The sequence below is a fragment of the Condylostylus longicornis genome, unplaced genomic scaffold (genome assembly GCF_029603195.1).
Source record: "Condylostylus longicornis isolate FDR11 unplaced genomic scaffold, ASM2960319v2 ptg000040l, whole genome shotgun sequence".
Lineage (NCBI taxonomy): Eukaryota > Metazoa > Arthropoda > Insecta > Diptera > Dolichopodidae > Condylostylus > Condylostylus longicornis.
In genome coordinates this window covers 3,810,935-3,838,041 of record NW_026578009.1, presented here as the reverse complement: position 1 = coordinate 3,838,041, position 27,107 = coordinate 3,810,935, and the positions used below count along the sequence as shown (strand labels likewise).

The window sequence follows — 27,107 nt, the reverse complement described above, 5'->3', positions numbered from 1 at the left end:
GTTATATAACTACTGTTTAATATTTTTTAATTTTTTTCTTTTGTATTTTGATAACCGTTCATAGTTCTATTCTATATTCATAATATAATCACTTTTATAATAATTATAATTTTTTTTCATATTATTTTTTTTTCTACAAAATACATTATGTTTCTTTTTTATATATAAATTTTTTATTATAAATTTAACGATTTCTTTTTTTTTTTTTTTTGGATTTTAATTAACATTAATTTTTAGTTTTTGAATTTTTTTTATATATATTATAATAAAGTTTAAAGATTAAAATATAATGTGAATTTTATATTATTTTTAGGTATATGAAAATTGAATTAATAAATTTTCGCTTTTATAAATAATTTATGCTTTTATGAAAAATAATATTGAAGAAAATCGAAAATGAATATTTTTTTTTTTAAATTTCTAATTATATTGGTACATTTCTTAAAAAAAAAACACAATTCAACACAAAATGTTTGGACACTTGTTTTTAACAAACAAATTTCGTATTTGTTTTGAAGAAGACAAAATATTTTCTCCGTGGCTCTTACTGTGGTTATATGAAACTTTTTTCAATTTTTGAATTTTTATTTCATAGTTGCTTATTTCATTTACTAAATGCTAAGAATAGTTTGGAAAAAATTAATAAGGTGTTTTTTGGGCAAACATTAATACAAACTCAAATCTAACGTCAACTTCTGACGCACTGTGTCTTGAAGATTTTCATGTCTTAGTTCTGGTTTGCTACAAATACATTTCGCATAATATATGGCATGATTTCTTCGACTCTTGAAGCCACATAATGAAATGTCAAATTCATATAATGAATTTAACACTCAACGGCGGACGATTACTGTTGTTAAAAACAGAATTCATAAGCTTTCATAATAATTTTAACTGTTTTAACTTTTAATTCATGAAATAATTTTTTAATCAATATTAATATAAAAATTTCTATTTGATAAAATTCACATTTTTAGTTTAATCTTTAAATTTCATTTTGACGAATATTTTATTTTATGTATATAATATCTTTATTTATTTTTTTATTTTTTTTTATTTTAACTTTTTTCCTTTTATAATTATATATATATATATTAATTTTTTTTTGTTTTTAATTTTTTTTAAATTACTTAAAAATAAAACTTTTTATTCATCATCCTCTTCCCTGAAGAGATATGTGCTCCAGTAAACCAAATTAAATAGGGCGAATACTAGTGGAAACGTTATTCTTGAAATAACGTCGATTCTCTTCGATCTAGAACATTGTCTTAGATAAATATTTATAATTATTAATTAATTAGGATAACAAGAGATTAGCTTTTTGATTTGTGAAATTTTTTTTTTTAGCTGTCTTTTTTGTATATATCAAGTTTTTTTTGTTTGTTTTGTTTTTGTATATTTTGTGGGGATGTTATATAGATTCTGTTCAGTGTTTTTTTTTAATTTATAATGTAACTGTATATAATATATATATATGTATATATTTAGATATATAAATTGTTATAAATAAGTGATAAAAAAAAAATTGAAAACCAAATTTTTTTATACTTTTAAAATGTAAATTTTTTTTTTTTGAAAATTTCAACGCATACATGTACGTCATTTTATTTTAAATGAGTTCAAATTGAGTTGAAATTATTTTTAAATTATACGTAGATAATTTTTTTTTATATTAATCTTTGTATTTTATATACAAATAAATTTCTGCACAATTTAGGGATGGCATACTACCTTTCCTTTGTAGCTCCTACTGTAAATTGTAATATAGTAGAAGTATGATATTCTATTACAAAGTCATATGCAAATTACGGTTAAAAAATATAATTTGCATTTGTGCAACTTAAGTTAAAAAAATTTGAAGTGGTTATTTTCACATATTTTTATATATGCGTCTTCACTTACTTAATATAAATATATATAAAAGGAACTTTCATTTGCGGCCGTTTTGAACTTTGGAAAAACTATAAGACAATTTTTAAAGTAATCATGTAAATTTTTTTCCGAAATTGATTAAAATTTAGTTTATTTTTTATTAAGATTAGATTTAAATTATTTAATATGAAATATGTATAATATAATTTTTTTTTTTAAATTTTATAAAAGTGCTAGGTTATTGTAATATATATCATTTAGACTCGTGTTTTTGATTGAATCAATTTGTGATTTAATGACGTGTTATTCTGATTCAAAATCACTTTTTATTTAGAAAAAATTAAGATTACAAAAACAAACGCAATATATTATCTATTTTTACATTCACTGTTAAAGCAAATGTTAAACTGGGAGTTAGTATTTATTTAAAACAAAATAACTATTTTCAATTCTATATTATGTTATGTATTTTCAAATTTGATTGCTTCATTTTCCTTTGTTTAAGAAATAATAATTTTTCATGAAAGAAAGCGAGAAAGAGAGAGACAGTGAAACGGAGACTGAAATTATATTGTTATATAACAATTATTGTATATATAGCTGCTTAATGTACATATACCATAAAATTACAAAGTATATATGATTTAATGTCGAATATATCATATATAGTTTAAAAAAGAGGTTGTCAAATACATACCGTATAAATGCATATATTATAATTTGATTGACTTACATAACCAAATAAATATTCTACTTGAATAATATTATATGTCTATATATATTTATATATGTATATATATATATATATATAACAAATAAGATGTTCTTTTTTCAAATTTTTGTGTATATAATAGAAAATATACATGCATATTAAATATATGTACATTATAATAATAATTTATTAAATTTAAAAAGAATAAAGTAAGATATTAATAATTTTATACAAATGTATAATATATAAGAATTTTACTTACTATATATATATAAGCTTGTATATAATATATATATTTATAATTTTTATTTATATTTATATATATATATGTATAGAAAAGCGATAATAAATTAAAAAATTAAATTATAAACTTGTTATAATAATAATATGTATATATTTAAAATATAAAATTGAAATTCGCATAATAATATTCAACTCAATTTTAACTCAATTTTAAAATATTCATATATTAAAAAATTTTATATAATTAATAATATTATGAAAAAATTTTGAAAAAAAATGTAAAAACAAAGAAAAAAAATTTTTATTTAAAAAATTGCAAATTATTGTGAATGGTTTTTGTTTTTTCTATCCAGATGCGCTTTAATAATATTGTAAATTAATTTCTTTTATATATTATATATATGTTATTATGTATTTTGTATTTCAGAAAGATGTTCGTAAATGTGTGTGTATTTATGTATTTATGTATATATATATATATATATATATATATATAGAAATTACAATTGGAGTTTTCATATAATTTTATTATTTTAATATTTATTGAAATGAAATAAAATTTTAAAATAAATTATTCTTTTACATTTGGGATGATTATTTTAATTGTAAATTGAAAATTATATTATGATTATGAATTTAAAATTATTGATCATAAATATTGAATTAAATTGACATATAGGTATATAAATTAACGGTTATGTATATTATATACATATGTATATATAGAAATGGTAGAATAAATATTAGAATTTCAAAAAAAAAATTCAAATTTTTAATTTTTAAATTTGAATTATATTATATACCATATAAGAGAATCACCATACATTATAATAAAAGGTATAATTAATATTGAAAGAATTTTGAAAAACTCCGTTATATGTTATATGTATATACATATATATATAAATATATATATATATGTGTGTATTTTCTTTTAATTTTAGAAAATATTATATTGTTATGTGAATTAGTCTTTTATAGTATTTTTCTTCAATTCATATTTCTTATATATAAATACAAAATATTCATATCTGTATACAATGTAAAATTTAATTAATATAAAAAAATTTTATTCATAATTAATGTTATACTCTGCATAACTATATATTTGTTACTCTTTAATTATATTTAAAATTTAATTAAAATATTTTAAAAGTTGTTTTATTAAAAATTAATTATTTATTAATTTTTATTCTATATATTTATAAAATATATATTAAAAAATGATTTCTTGTATACTATATAAAATTAAATTTCATGTTTTTCAAATAATTACAATAATTCAGATAAATTATTATTTGATAAAAATTATATATTTTTTATATATTAATAAATTTAATAATTTTTAATTAAATTATACATTGCATATATGTATATGTTTATTTGTCATTTAATATAAGGAATTCGGTATATATGTTTTATATATATAATTAAAAAAATTTTTTTTGTTTTGTTCATAAATCTTAAATTGAATAATTTTTATATATAAAATTTATAAAGTTAATTAAAATAAAGAACATGTTTAATTATATGTGAAAACAAATAACCAGAAACATTGATATTAGGTATATAAAGAAAAAAACTTTTCAAATCAAAACCATATTCAAACATTTTTTTTTTGTATTATTGGAATTAAAAAAAAAGACAAAAGTCACAAAACAATAAAACACATTTTAATTAGTAGAAGAGATTTGCTTTTAATTAATTTTTTTTTTTCAAAAAATTTTTTTTTTTTTATCAATGAACAATCAAAACAAATAATGGGAAAAAAAGAAAAAACTATTTACAAACATAAATATTTATATATACTTATTCCTTTTATATAATTTGAAGTTTGCACTTATTTATAGTAGTCTTTTATTTTTTATATATATTTTTAGGTTTTTGTTGTGGTGGTGAATATTTGAATGTTTTGAAGATTTTAAGCCATATACAAAAGAGTAGAGAATCCGATGTGATATAAATAAATATATAATATGTATACATTTATAAAGGTAATATAAAAAATATTTATATATACTTATAATATGCTAGTTATCTCTAATTCGATAATCATCTCTTAAAAAATGTTTTTTTTAGACATTATTCTTCATCTGATGCTGGCAACATTGTGGTATTTAATGTATAATTTAAAATTGAATGAAGGTTTTTTCTCAAAGGATATACTTCAGTAATAATACAACGAATGTTACTAGCAAGTAATAATGACTAATTATAAATATAGAAGGCAACTATGTAGGTATATGCATATAATTTGTAACAATAATTAAAAATATGTCGAATTGTTAAATAATAAATTTCATTGTAGTACTATTACTGATGTTTTGCGTTCAGTTCCAGGAAGTAAACAATATGGGTAAAAAATCTTATTGTGTAGAGAAGATGTATCGAAAAAGATATATTATACTGCATATTAGAATGAATCATTTAAAAAAATTGAGTTTGAAGGAAACAATAGATTATAGAAATATGTGAACAGATAAAAAAAGTATAAATTGTTTTTATAGTTTTTTATTTAAAATCACCGTTGTATGTGAAAAGTCCATTTTGGTGCTTTTAGATTCCTGTTTATCATAAATAAGCTTAGAGAATCTTATACAGCTAAATAGAAGAATTAAACATTAATTTTTTTTTGAGAAAAAAAGGTTGGAACATTGATTCCGATTCAAAATTTTAGATATTTTTGGATGGGTTATTAGCTGTATAGTAGGTGAGAGTTTTAAATTTTTGCAAATATTTTTTAACTGCTTTTAAAATTTAGTTTTTATTTGAATAACTCAGTTTTTTTTTTTAAAGATTCATTCTATTTTATAATTATATAATTATTAATTACGCTTACATATATACTTAAATGAATAATAAAAATAAAAAATAAGTAAAAGAAAACGAAAATAAATTGAATATTAGTTTTGTATGATTAGAAAATTTAATTAAAGAAACTGAAATATATAATCAAAATATGCAAATTAAATAAAAATTTTAAATAAATTACGATAGAAAACAAAAATTGTATACATACATATTTAAAATAAAAAAATGAGATTTAAAAATTCACTAAAAAAAACTGGATTTATAATATGGTTATTGTCAAACTATATATATATAGTTATTGTAGTGGTTGTAAGGAAATGATTTTGGAGAGGAAATATTGTTTGTTGTTATTATTAATTGTGTCTATGTGGCTGAGATTTTCAAATCATGTACATAATATATAATTGAACATAAATATGCAAAATTTAAGTAAATTAATAAAAAAACTAGAACTATATGGCAACATTATACGAAATGTTATTTGTTTCATGTATAGAAAATCAAAAATTTTTCTTTATATTCAATTAATTAAATAATTCAATTAAAATATTATATTCAATTAATTTAATGACATTTTTTTTCAAAAATTTATTGGGCAACAACAGCTAATTGTGAATTGTTTTTGAACTTTTGTTTTAAAAATTAAAAAATTTCAATTATAGTTCTGCATTATAACAATTTTAAAATATTATCAGAAAAAAAAATTTAAATTTGTTTAAATTTAATTTTTAGTTCAATTATATATATATATCGACAAACACTTTGATCGAAATTGATCAGTTTGTTTCGAATTATGTAGAAAGAACTTAACTGTTACTATATCTGAGGAAATTCTACGAAATGGTTATATATTATTTCAAAATTTTATGAACCACATAAATATATTTATGTATTCGTTGTTAATTTTATTTTTATTAATTCTATTTTAGGCATTACCTACGTACATATTATGTATATATGGAATAAGTTATACAGATGGTGCGAAATCCTGCTATCATATTATTGAATTACATTGAAAATGTGCTCTATAATTTAGTGAATAATTTGACATGGAAAACTATGCAAAAAGCTAGTTTTTTAAGCTTTATATAATAATATAATCAGTAAATTTAGTAAATGATAATTAGTTAAATACTATATAATCTAGAATTAAAATCGAACTATAATGAAATTTTGTACATTTTAGAGAAGATTATTTCTTTATGAGACTCTTCTTGTACTGCAGACATTGTTTTTAAAATATAGTTCTCAAATTTTATTTAAAATTAATTATTAATAAAATTAATTTTAATTTCTTTAATTTGAATTAATTTGATTTCTTTTTGAAAATTTGAATTCCTCAACCACTTTATTTAATTTGAATAAATAATAATTTATTGAAATACTAATTGAATTTTAACTATTAATATAATAATATTAATTTTATTTTTAGAAATCTTCTGCTTAAATTTTGTATTTAAAAAAAAAAAATTGTAATTTTTTTAGAAAGTAGTTTTTATGTTAATCATTTTGTGAATGTAAGATTATTAGATTTTGTAAGTGTAATAGAAAAGAATTCATTTATATAGTTTAATAATTTATTGTAAGATTAAAATTGTTTCGATTAAAACTATAGAAAAATTTACATATTTTTGATAATATATAAGATTATTTGAGAATTAATTTTAGTATAAATAATATATAAGAATATTATGAAATAGAGAATATTTTAAAACGAAATAATTGAAAATAATTATATATGTAAAAATCGAAAAAAAAAATTTAGAAATATATGAATGAATTTTATAAATGATTTATGAAATTTTGTGATTGTATGAAAATAGATTTTATTTTTTTTTCGAATGATATTTAGAACAAAATCTGAATTTTTTTGAGAAGCATCAATAATATCAGATGAATTATTTTATTATTTTTGTGAGTGTTTCATTGAATATTTTATTTAAGAGAGTGTCAATATTAAGTCGTATAAAATTTTAGAAAATAAATTTAGTATATATATGTACATAATAATTATATAAAAAATAATTACATTTTATTATGCAATCTTTGTTTTTTCTATCTATTTTTGTTTTTTTTTTAAATTTAATTTAAAAAAAAAATTTGGAAGCGGTTATCTAATTTTAAAAAACAAAAAAATTTTGATTTCAAATTTAATTTTAACTACAAATTTTGAATATTTAAAATCTTATTATATTTTTATTTCTTATTTATTTTTTAGGCTTATATAATAAATATATTGAATAAAATTTTTTTATTATGTATTGTAATTTTGTGTATAAGATCAAAATTTGTAGCCAAAATTTAATTTTTTCTTTTAAAAAATATTTACAATTTTTAATGTGTGCTTTCACATTAATTTTTTTTCATTCAAAAAAAAAAACTAAACAAAAAATATTAGGGCAACATTTAACGAAGAATAATTATTGAAAAACGCTAAATTGGAAGAATTACAACTATTCTTTTAATAAGGAATAAAATTACAAAATGATATATTAAATATTAAAATTATACCCTGAATTAAAATCTTTAACAAAAAAATATTTTAAATTGGGAAAAAAAAATTTTATTTTTAATTATAAAAGCACTGACACCTAAATAAAAATTGTTTATTTAATTTTAAATATAATATCACAATCTGTACAAGTAATTATTGTTTGTAAAATGTTTTTTTTATGAATTATTTAAATAATTTTAAAAATGTATTCAGAAATAGTTTGTGTCAAATATAATAATTTATTTTTGTTAAAAATGTTTTAAGAAAGTATAAGTTTAAAAAGTATAAGTTTAAGTTCGTGGGAATCGGCCACCGTTCATAAAATTTTTTCAAAATACTCAAAACACTCAAAAAATGTGGAAAAATAGTAACATTCAAGTATGTATGTAATTCTCGCAATTTAATAATTACAAAAAACTTTATATTAAAATTTTTGAATAACTTCTTTTCCACATTTTGATAATTTTTACATAATTTAAATGTCAGTATTTTTATTTTAAATTTATATATGTATATTAAAGTAAAATTTTGAAAACTATATTATGTATATTAAAAAACTTTGATAATTATGTTAAAAAGATTTTAATTTCGATATAAATAAAACTATATCAGAGTATATTCGAGTCCTGTAGCTATTACTCATATTTTTTTTTCATATTAATATAAATATGAAAAATTACAATAAACATTTTAGCTTTTCATTTGACATTATACCATTATATTCAATTTATATACATAATATATTTTAAATTTATAGTTATGTATATATTAAAGGAGGTCTAATTTTTATTATATTTTACTATATGAATCAATATATTATATAAATTTATAGTCGTATGTTAGTCGCATTGCATTTTAGAATTCAAAAACAATTGTGCAAAGTATAAGAAGACATTCTGTTAATTGTGTGACTGAAGTAATATAAATATTTATTCTATCACGTCCTATCCAATAAGCATTTCTGTGATGAAAATATTTTCATACCGACAGTTTTTGCAGCTGATATGATGTTAAAAATAGATTGTGTTTATTTAAACAAAACAATTATATTATTTGTATTTTGTGATTGAAAAACTATTATAAGTTTAAAAGTTATAAATAAATTTTAATTGTTAGCTTCGAAGAAAATTTAATTTATTTGGGAACAAACAATAACCGTTTGATAATATGTACAATTTTTTTAATACTCACTTCTTATTGTGATACTAGCAAAACAAAACTGTCATTATGCTACAGTAGTTACGTCTTCGACTTAAAAAAGGTAGATGTTAGATTTTTTGCATAAAAACATAAAAGGTTCTTGCAATATGAAGTGAACTTAATCATGAATTTTATTGAAAACTATTGCAGCTAGTTTATATAGCTATCCATACATGAATCCACATGCTTAAATTTGTGATATATACAATTTTCAGGTTAACTGAAATATTTTTCATATTTTTTTGGAAGCATCACAATTAGATGTTATAAAAACTTTTATTTTGTTTCTTTAATTATTATTTATTATTTACAATAATATTATATATTGTAAATTATGTACAGTAGAAATTGCAAATTTATCGTAATATTGTACAAATTTTTGTGTTAATTATTTTTTGAAGAAGTCAAAAAATAAATCATTACCGAAACAAATTCTAATTGTATAAAGAAATTAATATAAAAATATTATAAAAACACAAAAAAAAAATTAAAAAAAAAAATATATTTTTTTATACCTATCTTTGTTGATTTAATCAATTTTATATTATAAAATTGAATTATTATATTTTATTTCTCCATTTAATTTTATATCATTTTATAATTTTTTTTCCTTAAAAAAGAATCTAATTATATATACGCACATAAAAATTAACTAATAAACAAATATATTATTATTTACTATATATTTAATAAAATATATAAAAAGAATAAAAATTAACGAAACATAAATGAAAAAAAATCACAACACAATAAAAAAAAACAAATCATTTATATAAAGAGAAAAAACAAGAGACACACCAAAAAAAGAAAAACGAACCAATTAATAACATAAGTATATCATAAATATAAATTATATATACGAAAATATATTATATAAAATCTAAAATAAAATTTAATTAAGTAAGAAAGAATATTAAAAATAAATAAGAAAAAGGAAAAAAGAAAACAAAAAATTAAATGTATAGCAACAGTATAGTTTGATTTAATATAAATATAATTTTTTTTTTTCTTATATATTTTTGCTTTTGATTTTCGCTATAGTAGAAAAGTTGACAGAAATCAAATTTCACTTCAGCTGAAAGTAAGTGTTGTTCAATTCAAGCGATTAAATCAAATCACAAAATTTTTTTTTTCTTTTTATATAGAAGAACTTTTTTGGAATTTTTTTTTTTACATTAAAACTCAGGAACAGAATATTGACAACATAATGTAGACAAATATAGAATATAAAGAAAAAAGAAGAGAAACAGAATTAATTAAATCTGTTCTTATATATTTATATAAAAAATACAGTTTTATTATGTTTTTATATTTTTTATACAATATATTTAAAATAAATAGAATTAAGAAAAAAAAATGAAACAAAAAAAGTAAAGAATAAGAATTAAATGATAATTTAATAAAATAATAAGAAAAAAATTAAACAAATATAATGGAAAATAAATTAGAAAGAAATTTTTTTAATATATTGGAAATTTAGAAAAAGAAATTACAAATGACAGAATTTTCCACAATTCATATTGATAACTATATTATTGTTTGCTTATGCACAGATGCAACGATCATATTATAAAGATATTAAATTGATTAGAAAATATTTATGTCAAATTTTTGACATCATAATTTATTAATATTGAAGAAATTATGATACTATTTAATTATTATAGATTATGTATTGAAAAAGAGTTTGCGATATTTTGAAACAATATTCTTCGATACCATAAAGGTATTGTCAAATAATAAAGTTGGCTCAAACGAATTGTTTGTTTAGTAGCATTTTTTTCTTCAGCAAATGAAAATACGGTTTTTAATCACATTCTTCTACATAATTTATAATACTTTCATTCATACACAAAAATATTTCAAATAATTGCATACATTTCGGATGACATAGCAGTGAATTCAAGGGTTACTTGTGTGAGCAATAAGTTAAATAATTATATTTATTCATTGCAGTTTTGGAATATGAATAATAAATAAAATATAAGAATAAATTCATAATTGTTGCATATTAAAAAAAAAAGTTAGTTTTAATTTTATTAAATTATAATCTCGAGGGGTCAATTGATTAAAATTGACGAATTTTGTTAAAAATAAATAATTTTTTTTTTAATTTTTAAATTTTTTATTACTCATCATCAAGATTATTTAATTTAATAAAACAATGGGGGGGGGGGGGGGTATTTCTAAGAATTTGAAAATATTTTTTAATTATTAAAGTATTAATTTTTTGGAAAATTTCTGTCACTAAACTAAAATGGAAAAACATTAAAGAAAGTTTATAACATAAAAAAAAAATTAAAATAATTGAAAACAAATTGAAAACGAAATGTCAAACTCAAAAACAAAAATGAACAAAATAATTGTACATAAAATATTTACAAATTTAAAAGCAAAACATATGTAATTAAAAAAATTTTTTAACAAAAATTCAAAAAATTACATAATCATAAAAAAATCAAATTTCAAATAGAAAAAAAATTAATTATTCAAAAATCAAAAGATAAAAGAAAAAAATTATTATTATTTTTTTTTTTTTTTTAGTTAGATAGTTATCAAATAACAGTAATAATTAATTAATTCATAAATATATTAATAATATAGATCACAACATCAAAAAGGAAATCTGTGTAGTTATTAAAAAATTTTTTACCTTGTTGGAAATTTGGATAGCCATGTTTTGCAGCAATTAGGACGTTTTGGTGGTTGCATATGAACCTCACATTGACGTAATTTTTCCAATGCTAATGGATCACCAGGATGACGAACTAATGGCTTCTGCTTATTTTTTTTATATATTTTTTTTTTAATTTTTTTGTTTTTTTTTTTTTTTTTTGGGTTTATTAAAATAAAAATTACATAATACATTTGAACATATTAAATTAAATTAGAAATTATAAAATAAAAATTTCTTTGTAATTAAAAAATTTTTTTTTGTTAGTTAATTTTTTTTTTTTATTTTACATCCATGATTTTTATGAAATATATATTAAATACTATAGAATAGCTCTCGTTATTTTAAAATTTAAGTATATTTGTATAAAATAGAGTTGGCTAATTAGAACATGTACTTAAAATAATTTTTGAAATGTGCCTGTAACGTTTAGTTAATTTAAGAATATTGTATGTATATGTATGCATGTAATTAACTATTTAAGTAATTAACTATACTAACTAGATACATGTACATACATATGTACTTATATATAATTGCACCACATTCCTGCATAAACACGATTTTTTTTTTTCGAATAAATTTTTATTACATGCACATGCAAATTAATACATACAGATTTATATAGCATGTAAGCAGTTATATGAGCACTTATTATATAATACATTATGTATATCGATTGTAATCGTAAAAAATTAAAAATTATTCACTTATTATACCATGGTAGAACAGTCATTTTTTATGAAAATTTAATCCGGTCAAATAAAATTTAATTAATTTTTTTTTTTCGAAATAAAAATAATGTGGTAAGGAAATGTATTATAATTTCATCCGAAAACTTCATATCGTAAAATTTTACTAAAAAACTGATACATACAAGAATTGAATTGTGTATTTAAGAATGCATGGTCAAAATATGCATACAGTGCAAAACGATATTGAATTTTGTTGAAATTAATGTCGCTGTAAACGTATACTTTTCCTACAGTTATTAATTATTTAATTATAATATTATTTGAGCTTTAAACAAGAAGATTTTAAATTCTGTTTTTATTCATTATTAATATTCAGTGATTTCCAAAACGCAGTGAAAACGTAAGATTTACAATGTATCATATTCCAAAATATATATTAAAAACTCTTTGACATTGTATTCTAAAATGTATTCGATACGTTTTAGAATGCAATGTCAACTGCTCTTTTCATACAATGTATACTGGTTTCAAAAGCTTTTCGTTGTTGTAAAACTGAATTTAGATGGTAGTTACACTGTATTAAAACTTTTTATACTGCATTTTTGGCACATATTTTCAATTTTTAATCTATATATCTGCACAATGAAGAATAAATGAGGACAGTAATGATTTTAGTCATAAATTCAGAAAATCCTATTCTATGCAAACAGTTTTATAAATTATGTGTTAGTAAAATTCAAATTTTTGATTGATTAAATATTGAGAAAATCTGTTTTAAGTTTAAACTATTGTAGGAAATATTATTGGCAATCAGAATATATATCAATTGATGTATATTAAAGTTAAATAAAATGTGTTTTATATATTATTATATAAATATATAAAATAAAAAATACTTACCATTGCAAATGTTGCATTACTGTCAGTATCCAATAAATCGGAAGCTGCATCTAAGCTGGCTTGTTCTAAATCTCGCCGTTTTTTCTTCATATTTTCTCTATGCATATCTGCGGCTCGATCCGTATATTTTTATTGTGTGAATATATAGGGAAAGTAGAAAGATTTTTTCAAGAATTTTATTGTTCCAGTGTAAATGAGATTATGTTTTACAAAATTTTGTTTTTATTTTTTTTTTTTATATAAAACATTTATACAAATTAATTGGGTGTTTGATGTGTTTTTATTTTGTTTTGTTCAGTGTATATAAAATATTGTTTTTTGGTAAAATTTAATTGAAATTGTTTTTTGTGTTGTAAAAATTAAAAGCAAAAAAAAAATTTATATAAAATTTGTGTAAATAATTTATTTATATTGCAAAATTAAATTATTTAAAAAAAATTTGTTAATTCATAATTTTTTGTTTTTTTTTTTTTTTATACAATTTACATTTAGAAAAGTGTGTGGAAAAATATTTAAATATTGGTTTGATTTATATATATATATATAATAATAAATTGGTTGACGTTTATAAAAATATAATTTCATTCAGTTGTTGATTATTTGTTTGTTCGTTCATTCATTCGTTAAAGCATCATTGAACACGCGCCAGCGTTGAACGTTTTAACATTTTCATTATTTTGTTAACGATATTGAATTTTTGTTTTTTTTTTTGATATTTTATTTATTTTTAAATAAAATAGATAAAAAGTAGAAAAGAAATAAAAAAAAAAATTTAAAATAAATAAAATTATATTATAAAAAGTTATTTTTTTATGTAATTATTTTTTATTTATTAAATATTAATAAATATAAAAAATTTTTAATTTTTAACTAAGCAATAAAACTGCATTAACTTTTTTATTAGAAAAACAAAAATAAAAGTGTTATTTTTTATAGCATTATTTAAATAATTAATGCAAAAGGAAAATGCAATTTATTTCATTTCCATAAATGAGGAAAAAAACTAATTTTCAAGAACAAAAAAAAAAAAAATTTAAGAAAAAAAAATAATTTATTAATAAAGAAAATCAATAAATTTATTCGAATTTTTGAAGTTTTAAGAAGAAGAACAAGAAGAAGCATTCGTAGCAGAATATTTTAATTAAAATAATAAAATTTTTTATGTATTAAAATGTAATGGTATAAATTTGCAAAAGGGTAAATAATGTAAATATTATTTAATTTTTTCTTTCGTTTCTACTAATGGTACTAATATGGTATGTTGAATAAATTGATATTTTTTTGTTATACTTTATTTTAAAGTGATAATTTGAAGCAAACTGTTAATGAATAAAATCATATTATTAACTACGTTATACAAGTATATATGAATAAATAATTTTTGTATAAAGATTATGATAACTATTGTAATGTAAAAATTTATGATATTTTTTGATTTTTGATTTAGATGAAAAATTTTTTATATAAAATGTTTCAAATTGTATGCAGTAGAATTAAGAGATTTGACTGTATAATTCTTTAACTAATTTTCAATCTGATTGCTATTAATAATGATTTTTTACTAATTTTTTTCTATATATTGAATTCCAAATGATTATTTTAATTGTTATACTTTGTATAACAATTATTTAATTGTTTAAGCCTATATAATATATAACAATTTCTTTTAAAAATAAAAAAACATTGAAAAAAATAAAAATTAATTATTTTATACAAATATATAATTTGTGTCTATATAGTGAATATTTTTACCTGTATAAAAAATTAAAATGAAATCATTTTGTAAAGATATGAAGCTTAATTTTGATTTAATTGAAGTAAAATTGGTTAATATTGAAAACATTCTTAAAAAATAAGTTCTATGTTCTAAAATATTTTTAATTTTAATAATTTAGTTTATATTCTTGACGTAATAGCTAAGTTTTTTTTTTTTGATTGATTGGACGGTGAATTTAAATTTTTTTAAGTTTTATTTAAATTTTATATATGATATTAATTATTTAATTTGAAATATGTTATCTGAATATCTAAAATATTTTTTATGAACACTTAAAATTTTATTTAATTATTAAAAATATTCTAGTAACCTTTTATATTTCAATTAACATAAAAGAGTTTTACGAGCATTATTATAAAAGAGATTATATTCCTATTTGACGTCTATATATATATTATTTTTGATATATAATTTTGATATGCTGATATTAATTTTTAATAATATGTAAAATTTATACTGTATATACTTGTAATTAATTTTAAAATTCTTTCAAAATCATATATTAATATTTTTTGAATAGAAATATAAGAATCGGATTTTCTAAATTTAAATACAAGAAAAAAAGGAACCGTTCTACTGCTACATATTAAAACTAAATATGATATGAAAAATCTATAAAATAAAATTTTATATTTATATTATGATAAATTTATGATATTTGAATAAATTATGATATGTTGATGTTATATATTAAAAAAAATAATATATTTAAATAATAAAAAAAACTATAATATATTTAAATAAAAAAAAAATAAATAATAATACAAAAAAATTATAAAATGAATTTTTATATTATTTTTAAGTGAACTGCATTGCAAGTACTACAATTCATAAGTACAATAAAAATTTTTCAATTTTATATTAATTTTGATAAAATCATTTTTTAGATATAATTCTGAGTTATGTCTCATAATTGCTATAGACGCAGTGTGATTGTAACCATTTTTTTTTATAGAAAAGTGAAAATGAAATCGTTCTAAAATAGAAAGTTTTTAGAGCAGTTTAAATTGGAAACTTATTATCTTTTTATTTATCCTTCTTTGATATATTGTATTAAACTGGAAATATTTATAAAATTGTGACAATACTCGTATCATAAATAAAATGGCTTTTATTATAGGCAAGGATAATGACTCATACTATACTCAAGTTACTTTTATCTCTTTTATTCTTAACATTATTAATTAATTTAATTTTTTGTAATTAATATGCCTAGAAGTTATTATTTAATAACTAGCAACAATTTATTGAGAGGCGCGACGCAAATATGATATTACAATATAATTTTTTACATAATATTTTGTTTTATCGTACATATATGTAAATAGTATAACTAATAATTTTAATAATTAAGAATTTATTAAAACAAGTAAATATTGAAAAGCAATAAAATATCAAAATCTTTTCTAATATTTTGAGATTTTTCTATTGGAGTTTTTAGGCAAATTAAATTAGAGAATGGATATTAAAATTCTTAAAATAGCATTTTTTTTTTAGAATAAAATGAAACATGATGCGACATAGTATACACCAACATCTTATACAACCTATAATGTTTTTTTTATTTAAAATGTTTTTGGTATGTATAAGAACGCAATTAAAAGGCAGAGCTCAGATTAATCTCACAATATAATGGAATATTAAATCAAACCAATTTTTTTTTTTCATTTCAATAAAATATTTAATTTCGATATATTTTATATAGGTAATATAAAACTTGGAAAAAATATATAAAAAGGAAAAAATTCAAAAAAATTCTTTTAATAATTTACACATAAAATTTTAATTATATGATGGTGGATTTGAATTATATATATAATATATAATAAAACTACAAATTATAAAAGTAATATTTACTTAGACTACAATAAAATATTGTATATGGATGCTTGTGAATTTTTTTTTTTTTAATTTTTTTATTCAAATTTTCAATTAAACTTTAAAATTTTTCAAAATTATGTGAATTTATTTCCGAGTGAAGAAATTTAAAAAACAAAAATGAAAATATTTCAAAAGTGAGTATACACGAAAATATTCTACATAATATAAGAAGATATATATATATATATATATATAAATGTATATATATATATTAAAAGTATATATGAGAGGTAAAACAAAAAAAAAAACATAAGGAAATGATATGTTAATCTACCTTGGCGAGAATAAAAAAAACGAAACAGAAATTAAATTTGTATAAAAAATTAATTAAAAAAAAAATTCTGAAAAATTGAAAATTTTTCATAAATGAATTCAAAAATTAATGATAATATAATTAAAAAACAAAATGATTAGAAATTATATTTTAAATATTCGATAATCTATTTAAGTATGCTTTAGGAAAATATGTAGGTAAACTTTTAAAATTTAATGATTTCTTTTAAAATATTTTATTCAAACAGATTGAAAATAGAATTTAACATTTATAATTTATATGTGATAACATTATAATAACATTACTCTATATACTTATACATAGTAATGAAATTTCAATAATAATGAATATTTTGTGCTTTAATTTTGAAAAAACAAAAATTATTTTAATTAAACCTTCAGTACACGTATATCGAACTCAAATATGAACGAATTTATTTAATTTTAGAAAATCATATCAATAAAACAATGTTTTACATTTTCAAATTATAAAATCGAATTTTACACAATATCGTTCAATTGAAGAATCGAATTAGTTACTAAAAAGGTTTTATAAAATTCCAATTAAAAATTTATGTTTGATGCAATATGATATCATGTTATGTTAATAACGTATAATAGTCTATTAGAATTTAATTTTAGAATAGTACAAGTATATTTATATGAGAAATTTTTGAATTTGTAAAAATTTTTCAATTTAATCCTTTTTTTTTTCTTCAAATTATATTCATAAATTTAAGTGTTTTAATATAATTTTTATACCAGTACAAATGTACATTTGAAAGGTATTATAAATTTGCCTTATTGTTTGTAACGCTAAGAAATAATAATGTAAGATATAAACATAAAATATATATCAAAATTCTGAGTCGATTTAAGAATGTCTTTTTATTATTCAGTTCGTCCTAACGATAAATCAAAAACTAATTGAGCTAGACTCACAAATTATTTACAACAGTATAAATGCCTAAACCATATTTAAATTGGATGTGATCGAGACAGCGGTTCGAGTAGCTGTCCTACAATTTGAAAAATTCTTTGGCTATATCCCAAAACTTATTGAAGTTATAATAGAAAAATTTTACACATGCAAATATATTATTAGTATAGTTGTGTGTTATAAAAACAATTAAAATTTTTTGACTCCTTGTGGAAGCTGCCATACAACTTGAATTATTATTTGGTCATATCATAAAAACTAAATAAGGTCCAGTACTGCAATTTTGTATAAACAAATATGGTAATATGGCTACTATTTTCGATAAAATTTGTTGAAATATCATGAGCGCTTATCTGTATGTAACTGTTATACAACTTCGAAAGCTATTTGATATTATCTCTCATCTCATAATTTATTATTCAATAGTCATACATTTAATAATATTTATTCAATATTTTAATGGAAGGAAAACTACAGTAAGAGAAGTGTAAAAGCAATAACACAAAATTAACTCTTATGTTTGAGTTAAAATTAACTCCAAAGTAATTCTAGTGTTTGGAACAATTTGTCACTGATACTATATTGCTATATTTAAGTATTCTAAATATAGATTAAACTTCCTATATTTTAAATTTTTTTAGAATATATTGTTTTAACTTAATATTTTTAATGGTTTCTTTTTAGTTTTGATTCATAGTTGTTTCGCGAAAATACATATATGAATATTAATGATGAACAATTTGTATTTTTGAAATAATGAGTTACATATACATACATAATTATGATTTAATTTTTTTATTTAATGATTTTATAACAAAATGATGGTATATTTTTGAATTTAAAAAGGAAAACAATATGGATGTATATACTCACTTCTGGTAAAATAATGTTTTTGATTACTTTAAAGAATATTTTATCATTGATTTTAATATTTAATATTAATAATAATAAATAATGAAAAAAAAATTACAACATAAATAAGATGTTAAGTTTTTTTTTTTGTTTTTGAATTAATCGTATGATTCTGGATGAAATTTTCTAAATGAAGACAACTCTAACTCTAAAGTGCAGCCTTTTACATTATACTATATATTAATAGTAACATATTCATTGTAATGCTTTTTTAACATGATTAATGAGAAAAAAAATTTATAATATATTTTTTTTTATTTAGAATTTTAAATCTTTAAGAACTATATATAAATAAACTGGCAGAGCAAGGTTTCATTTAACTTTAACATTTTTTTTTTTAATATAAAGATTTTTTCTTTTAAAAATGCAGTTGATTTGTTTTTTTTTGTATAATAAATTTTAAAAAAATTTTATTTTTAATATTGAATTTTTTAATTTTTCTCATTTAATAGATTTTTCTTTCGTGTATTTTAGATTATCAGAATTGTATCCTGGCTTTCAGTGGAGAAACAGTTCTTGTATTGAAATTGTGCTATCAATATTTTAATTCAATTGGGACCTTTCGACTTCTTCAAATCAAATAATTAAATCAGTAAAGATTATAAATAATGTAGAGAGTAATTTTTTTATTTAATAAATTTAGAATAAGTACTCGTATATAAATTAGAATTATACAAATTAGAATAAGTATTACAATTATTTTTGGAAAATTTTAAATTATGTATTCAGTTATAAAATCAGTAAATGCAAAATAACACTTTTAATTGTAAGAGCTACAAGCGCAAGTTATTGACTTTCAAATTCCAATTTTAAAATTCTATCTCGAAATTTTATACATGAAAGGACCGTAATTTTTTTTGTTTTTGTTATTTTCGGGTCAAGATTATATATAAATTATACATAAATTTTCTTAAAATGTACAAAATAAAAAAAATCTATAAAATTTTATTTTTGTCTCTTTCCTTTTACAACTATACAAATTTTTATGAAACTTAATTCGTAATTTTTGAAAAACTGCATTTTTAAATTATGGAGGAAAAAAAAAAAAGCAATAAACGAAATTTCACAATGCAATTTAAAAACAGTTTCCATTGAGCAAAGAAAAAAAACAAGATAACAAAAAGTACATGACAGTTAAAACTGTCAAAAATAAAACAATTTTTTTTTTTAAAATAATTCTGTTAATTTTCGTAATTTACTCACTCACTGCGCGACGAATTTTTAACAACAAAATTGTTATTTAATTCAAAATCATTGATTTTTTTTTTGTTATGGTTTAATTAGTATTGAAATAGAGTATAAAAATATAAAAAAAAATATTTATTATTAGTTTTATTTTATCACCATAGGTAGACTTTTTAAATTTTAATAAATTAAAGTAATAAAATATTAATAAATTAAAAAAGAGAAAAAAAAAGCAAATTGTATATTTTGTAAATTAAAATTTTGGATTTTAATATTTTCCTAATCTATTTTTTTTTTTTTTTCAAAATATACATATAAGTTAAGAATTATAAAAATTTTTAAATTAAAATCAGTATTACATAATATTTTTCCTCATTTTAATTAAAACAGAAACAAAAAGAAAGAAATTAAAAAAAAATTTTTGATTTTAAAATTCAGATAAAATCAGATAAAAAATATTTTCATAAAATCAAAATTTATTTAGAACAAGATCAGTTTTTTTTTTTCTAATTTTAATTAATATTTAGTTATGAAAAATTTGTTTCAATAGATATTGTCAAATTGATAAGACATTCACCCAATATTCTGTTAGACACATCACATGACGCAATGGTTTGCTATTTGAAAAGCTTATATAATTCTGAATAAAACTAGAAATTCGAATTTCGAAGTTCTATACCGAAAAACCAAATTCTTTTCAATAATAGCCGATCACACCAAGTGATGGGACTAACAGAATATATTTGGTAATAGTTAACGAAAACCCGGGATTATGTTTTATTATTAAAAACAAAAACTAATAGAATTCGCGTTGTTCAGAGAGAACGTAGGAGTAATTTATTTGTTTCAAATAAATATAAACAACAAATATTTCTTTTCGAGTATGCTTACAATTATACAAGCAACTAACTGTATTACATATGCTTACTTTTCATCACTTATAGTTGAATAGAATTTAAGGGAATATAGTATTGAATACATATTTATTCCGTTAGATGGCTTAATATTGTTTTAATATTAATAAATTTGATATTATATAAATTTATGTTTTTTAAATTCATTTCATTTTATGCGAATGTTAGAAAATATTTTTATATTTTTTAAATAAATATTTTCATTTGATTTTCATTTTAATTAACTAATATATTTTATTTAAATAATTGATTGAAATATTTTAATAAAATTTTGATTTTATAAAAAATTATAAATAAATCCATTACATATAAAATAAAAACCTAAAAAATAAACGAAAATAAAAAATTAAATAAATTGTAAAGAAAAAGAGTTAAGGAAGAAATAAAATTAATTTTGCATATACTCACATTTGTTGTTAGCTGAATTTGTGTTAATTATTAAAAAGAATTGTCAAAAATAAAGTTGAAAATTGCATTAATTCAAAATATTTTATACAATTAATTGTATATTTTGTTTTAAATTTTGTAATTATGATTTTTTTTTTTAAATAGTACCAAAAACAAAAATATTACAATATTTGTTAGAAAAAAAAATATAAATATAAGTATGTATATTTTAAATTAAATATAACATTCACCACACAACGTTATATAAACATTTATTGTTATAATTGTATTAAAACAAGTCATATATTTGTATTATAATGTAGTTAGTATATATATATATATATATAGATATATTATATATAAATTTAAAAATTTTTTTATGCAATTTTAAAATAATATAGTGTTTTTTTGCCCCGTCAATCCACAAAATACAAATTGCAGGTATTTATATACGGTTTTTTGTTTTTATATATTATGTATATTTTGTAGCAATTTGAAATTTACAAAAGAAGAGAAGAAAAGAAAAAAAAAATATAAAATTAATATTTATACTATAATTGAATTATTGCACAATATTATTTAACAATTTTTCATTATTGTTTTAATTTTGTTTTTTGTATAAAGAATAAATAATTGTATACGTATAACATTACAAAAATATATATACATACATCCATAATTATATATACATATATGGGATAAACATATATGTAATTGTATGTGCAAAAATATAATTTTGTCAGGTTTTTTTTTTGTTTTTAGTTTTGTATAATCATTCCAGAAATAATTTCATTATTATATTGATTTATTGGTATACAATAATATATTAGTATAATATTGGTGAAATAGTGCGAAATTTTGATATATAGGATATTTTTAGTATAATTATAAAGTTTGGAAAATGAAATTCAATTTTTAAATCATTCCTGTATTGGGTTTTAAGTATTTATTGATTTGATGTACATATATTTATTAAATAGAAATCGATTTATTTTTTATTAACACATTATGAGCGGGCGGCCTAGCATGGGCAACAATGTTGCGTAGCGGGCGAATATACAATATATACATCCGGATACATAAAAAATTTGAGGACCCTATTACTCAAAAAGTTTTTGAAAAAAATATAAGAATAAAAAAATGTCTAGGATAAGTTTCTACATCCATATTGTACCCGGTCCGCTTATAAATGACAATCAACACAAGCGGGTACTAGTACCCGACCCTCTCATACGGTGCTAATTTATAATAATTGTAAATTAAATAGAAATTGATTATTTATTTTATAATAGGTCTGAATAATTTAATAAAGGTTTTTGCTAATACGAGTATCATAATTCTTTGTTAATTATGAATAACAATCCAGGAAAGTTGCATTCCTAGTCGCAGAATGTGCATAATTAACACATTTAATTTACAATTATTTTTTAATTTACGAGTAAATGAAATTGGAAGTTTGAATTTTTTTTTTGAAAATGAAAGAAATTTTTCTAATAAAATCATTTTGTTTTCTCGTGCAAAGCAATTTTCGCTTTTATAATTTCATATAAGTAACGTATAGTTATAAAGGCTAACAGACATTTTGTTAATTAATAATAATTTTTGATTATAAAAACTTTTAATTACCATTATCGTGTACATGTTATTATGGTGATTACATTATACAATGATAATTCAAAATTAAGATGAATAGTGAAAAAATTATATTTAATTATTAATTAATGTGTCCAATTACAAATATATAAAAACATTACGAAATATACACATGATATGTGATTATTATGTTATAAATACGTGCAAATTAATAGCAGTACCCAAAAATTTTCAATTTTTATGAAAGTCGAAAATATTTTAAATTTTTTTAAATTCATTTTAATTAGAAATTATTAGTATAAAAACAAAAATGTATATTAAATTGAAAATTTTCAACCCAAAATTTTTCACCACACTCCTATTATTTTGCACGTTCAAGTCTTTTATATGAAAAATTTTTGAATTGAAAATATTAATTAGAAATGAAATTATTTTAAGAATGATTATTATATTATCAACTAATTATATTCAAAATATTTCATTGTTTTTCGTTTAAATATAATCGCATTACTGATTCTGTTAAACTCTGACAAAAATTCATTAATAAATTTTGAAAATTTTTTTGAAAACTTTTATTGTGAATATGACGGTGTCCTTTCAATGAATAACAATTTTAATTTTTGCCTCAAGAAAAAAACAAAAAAAAAAATTTTTAATTTTTAATGTTTTTTTTTTTTTTTTAATAAATTAAATATTGTAAGTCCATCTAAAATCTTAATTTCTTAATTCTAATATATACAGACTAGAAAAATCACATTTAAAAATAATAAAAAAAGAAAATTATAAATGGTTTATAATGTATTATATGTTAATATAATAAAATAATAAAATAATTATAATTATATATATATATATATATACTATCTAATTTTAAAACAAAAAAACCAAATAAAAAATAATAAAAATTCTTAATAAAATTCAAACCTGAACGTGACGCATAATTCACTAGAGCAAATTCTAGTAGAGCTCCAAATACAAATGTCAAACATACACCAGTCCAGACATCAATTGCTTTTGTATATGATACAGGTGGTAAAGATGCATTGATACCAGATGTTTGTGTTGCCATGGTTAGAAGAGTAGTGACACCTATAAACGATTTTTTTGTTTGTTTTTTTTTTTTTTTTTCATGATTTTGGATTCCGGGATAAGGAATTTGCAAAAACTATATTAGTTTAATTTGCTTTGTTTTAATTTTTTTTTTTTTTTGATTTTTGTTAGTAAATTCTTATATGAAAAAAATAATTTTGATATATACACTTGCATGGTTTGGTTTTTTTTTTTTTTTATTATTAAAGCCTTAATTAAAAAATAAAAAAATTAGTTTTTTCATTTTGAATTGTCAAAGAATCGCAAGGAATCGTTATGAATTTTGGAGTCAATTTAAAATTCTCTGCATTAATAATGATCAAATTTATGTAGATATAATATATTTGAAGGCATATGCCTAAATACAGAATGAGTGTATATAGAAATACAAGACAACAATTCGTTGAGGAGGTATGTTAAATTTTCATAAAATTTTCATTGACCTCAAATTTTTGTGTAACGTTTTAATTCAAGAGTAAAATAATTATGAAAACAGGCCAAAGCTTATAATGGCTCACAATTTTATAGATAATATGTACCGAGTGGCTTAAATTAGCTAAACAGTTATTTTATGAAACTCAGTAAATATGACGGTGGTAGAAAACCAGCTTAACCGTTAAAGTTAAGTTATTTTATTTCATTTTCATAGGGCCGATATTTCGTTTTATGAAATTGAACTTCATTAAGAAATGAAGTTTTTTTTTTTTTCAATCTTTCTAAAAATTTTTTTAATTTTTGACAATTTTATAATTGCATGAATTTCTCTTTAATACAGACTAGTCAATACTCTACTTTACTGTACACTACTTAATTTCGACTGCCATTCTTAGCTCAATTTCGGCTGCTATTTTTAATTTCTATAGCCATTTCATACCTATAAACATATATATATATATAAGTTGTAAGCTATATACCAGATTTTGTATTAGTTTCTGAATTCCCAAATAGTTTTTGTTTTGATTTTTGTGAAAATTTGACATATTCAAAATAAATAAACTGTTATAGATATTTATGCAAAAAAATAAATAAATAATTAAATATATTTTTATTTGAAAAAAATCGTTGATTGAACGTCTGATAAGTTAAAAAATTTTGTATATATGTTTGATGTATATATACATAAATAGACATAGGTGGTAGAAACACTTCACATTTTATGTACAATTCACAGTTTTTTTTTTTAATTTTTTTTTCTTTTGTTTTAAATTTACTAATTACTTTACGATACTTTTATTGATTGAAATTTGCTTTTTTTGTTACATACTCGTAATATACAAAAATGAAAATTTTAATTGTGTTTAAAAACTAATAAAAAAATAAATATAAATATAAATATGCTGATTTACTATACAACAATTAAAATAATTAAAAAGATAATATTTAAAAATAAAATATTTTTTTTTTTATATTTAAAGCAAGCAAGCAAGCAATTTTGTTTTTTGAGTTAGTTCAAAAAAATCAAATAAAAATTAAATATGTTTTCTAAGTAAATTTTGTTTTCTAAAAAATTTAAGAATATTGTAAGTAGCTAGGTATATTATCTTTTATACATAATTATTTAAAATCATTTAAATTTTGAATACATACATAATTATGTATAAGTAAAGTTACAGAAAAAAAATTGAAAAAGGTTACATTGGACATTAAAAATACGGTTTCGTAAAAATAAATTATTCCCTAAAAATATGCAATTTTGCACAGTTCATTAATATTATGCAAAATATTAAATTGAATGGTGCATATTAAAAGTAGGAATTGGTTCTTCTGAAAACACAATTCTAACTTAGTATTAGATTGAAATGTGCATGCTTAAAAAGAACTGCTTTAACCGCAAAGCAGTGATTTTAAAAATGTAGAAGTTCAGTAGTAGCTTATTTGAAAACTGTAACTGCAAGAAAAACAAAAAAAAGAAAAAGAAGAGTGTACCAGCGCCTACGCCTCCGGAAAATAAAAAATATTGACCAGAACTTTCTTTTCACTGTAGATGAATGCAGTAAAAAATTTAATAAGCTATTTATTACTTATAAAAGTATAAAAATTCGGCATCATACTGTTTAATGCACGCCAGCAATACTGTGATACGAGATTTTTTCTTTTTTATAAAATTTTTTGAATTTATGATTATTAAGAAACTTTTTCGGAAAATGTGTTTTTTTAATTATGTATTTAAGTCAAATACAAATAATATGACAACTAATAATGAAATACAATGTAATATGTAAGACAAATAGAATAATGTCAACTTCAAATTAGTACTAAAATTACATTTTCAAGTATAACTTAGCTAAAAAACTGCAAAAAGTTTTTACTGCTACGAAACAAACGAAAAGTTTTTGCAATTGTCAATCAATGCAAAAAAGTTTTTTTTTAGTTTTAAGTTAGATTTGCATACACGCATGTGACTTTTTCAGAAGAACCCAATCTTAAATGCATATTATATAATAATTATGTATATAACGGGTAGAAATTAAAGTTTTTTATTAAATTTTATTTAAAAAACTATGTACATAATATACATGAGTATATGTCATTGTAATTGAATATAACATTATTTA

General features: G+C 18.9%; 1 protein-coding gene across 19 annotated transcripts in view; it reads right to left on the bottom strand.

The window, feature by feature from the left end:
• Positions 1 to 731: 731 nt before the first annotated feature.
• The window catches only part of LOC129609907 (glutamate-gated chloride channel), a 161,957-nt gene continuing 135,581 nt past the window's right edge, over positions 732 to 27,107 (bottom strand). For 4 of the 19 annotated variants that reach the window (XM_055522156.1, XM_055522159.1, XM_055522154.1 and 1 more), the window contains 5 exons: positions 24,388 to 24,552; positions 21,892 to 21,903; positions 13,602 to 13,708; positions 11,986 to 12,113; positions 732 to 1,267 (listed from right to left, as the gene is read on the bottom strand). In XM_055522156.1, the coding sequence (XP_055378131.1) occupies positions 1,147 to 1,267; positions 11,986 to 12,113; positions 13,602 to 13,708; positions 21,892 to 21,903; positions 24,388 to 24,552 (533 nt within the window). In that variant the 3' untranslated portion in view covers positions 732 to 1,146. The remainder of the gene's footprint in view (positions 1,268 to 11,985; positions 12,114 to 13,601; positions 13,709 to 21,891; positions 21,904 to 24,387; positions 24,553 to 27,107) is intronic. The other 15 variants (XM_055522171.1, XM_055522168.1, XM_055522169.1 and 12 more) reach the window with 7 other exon arrangements.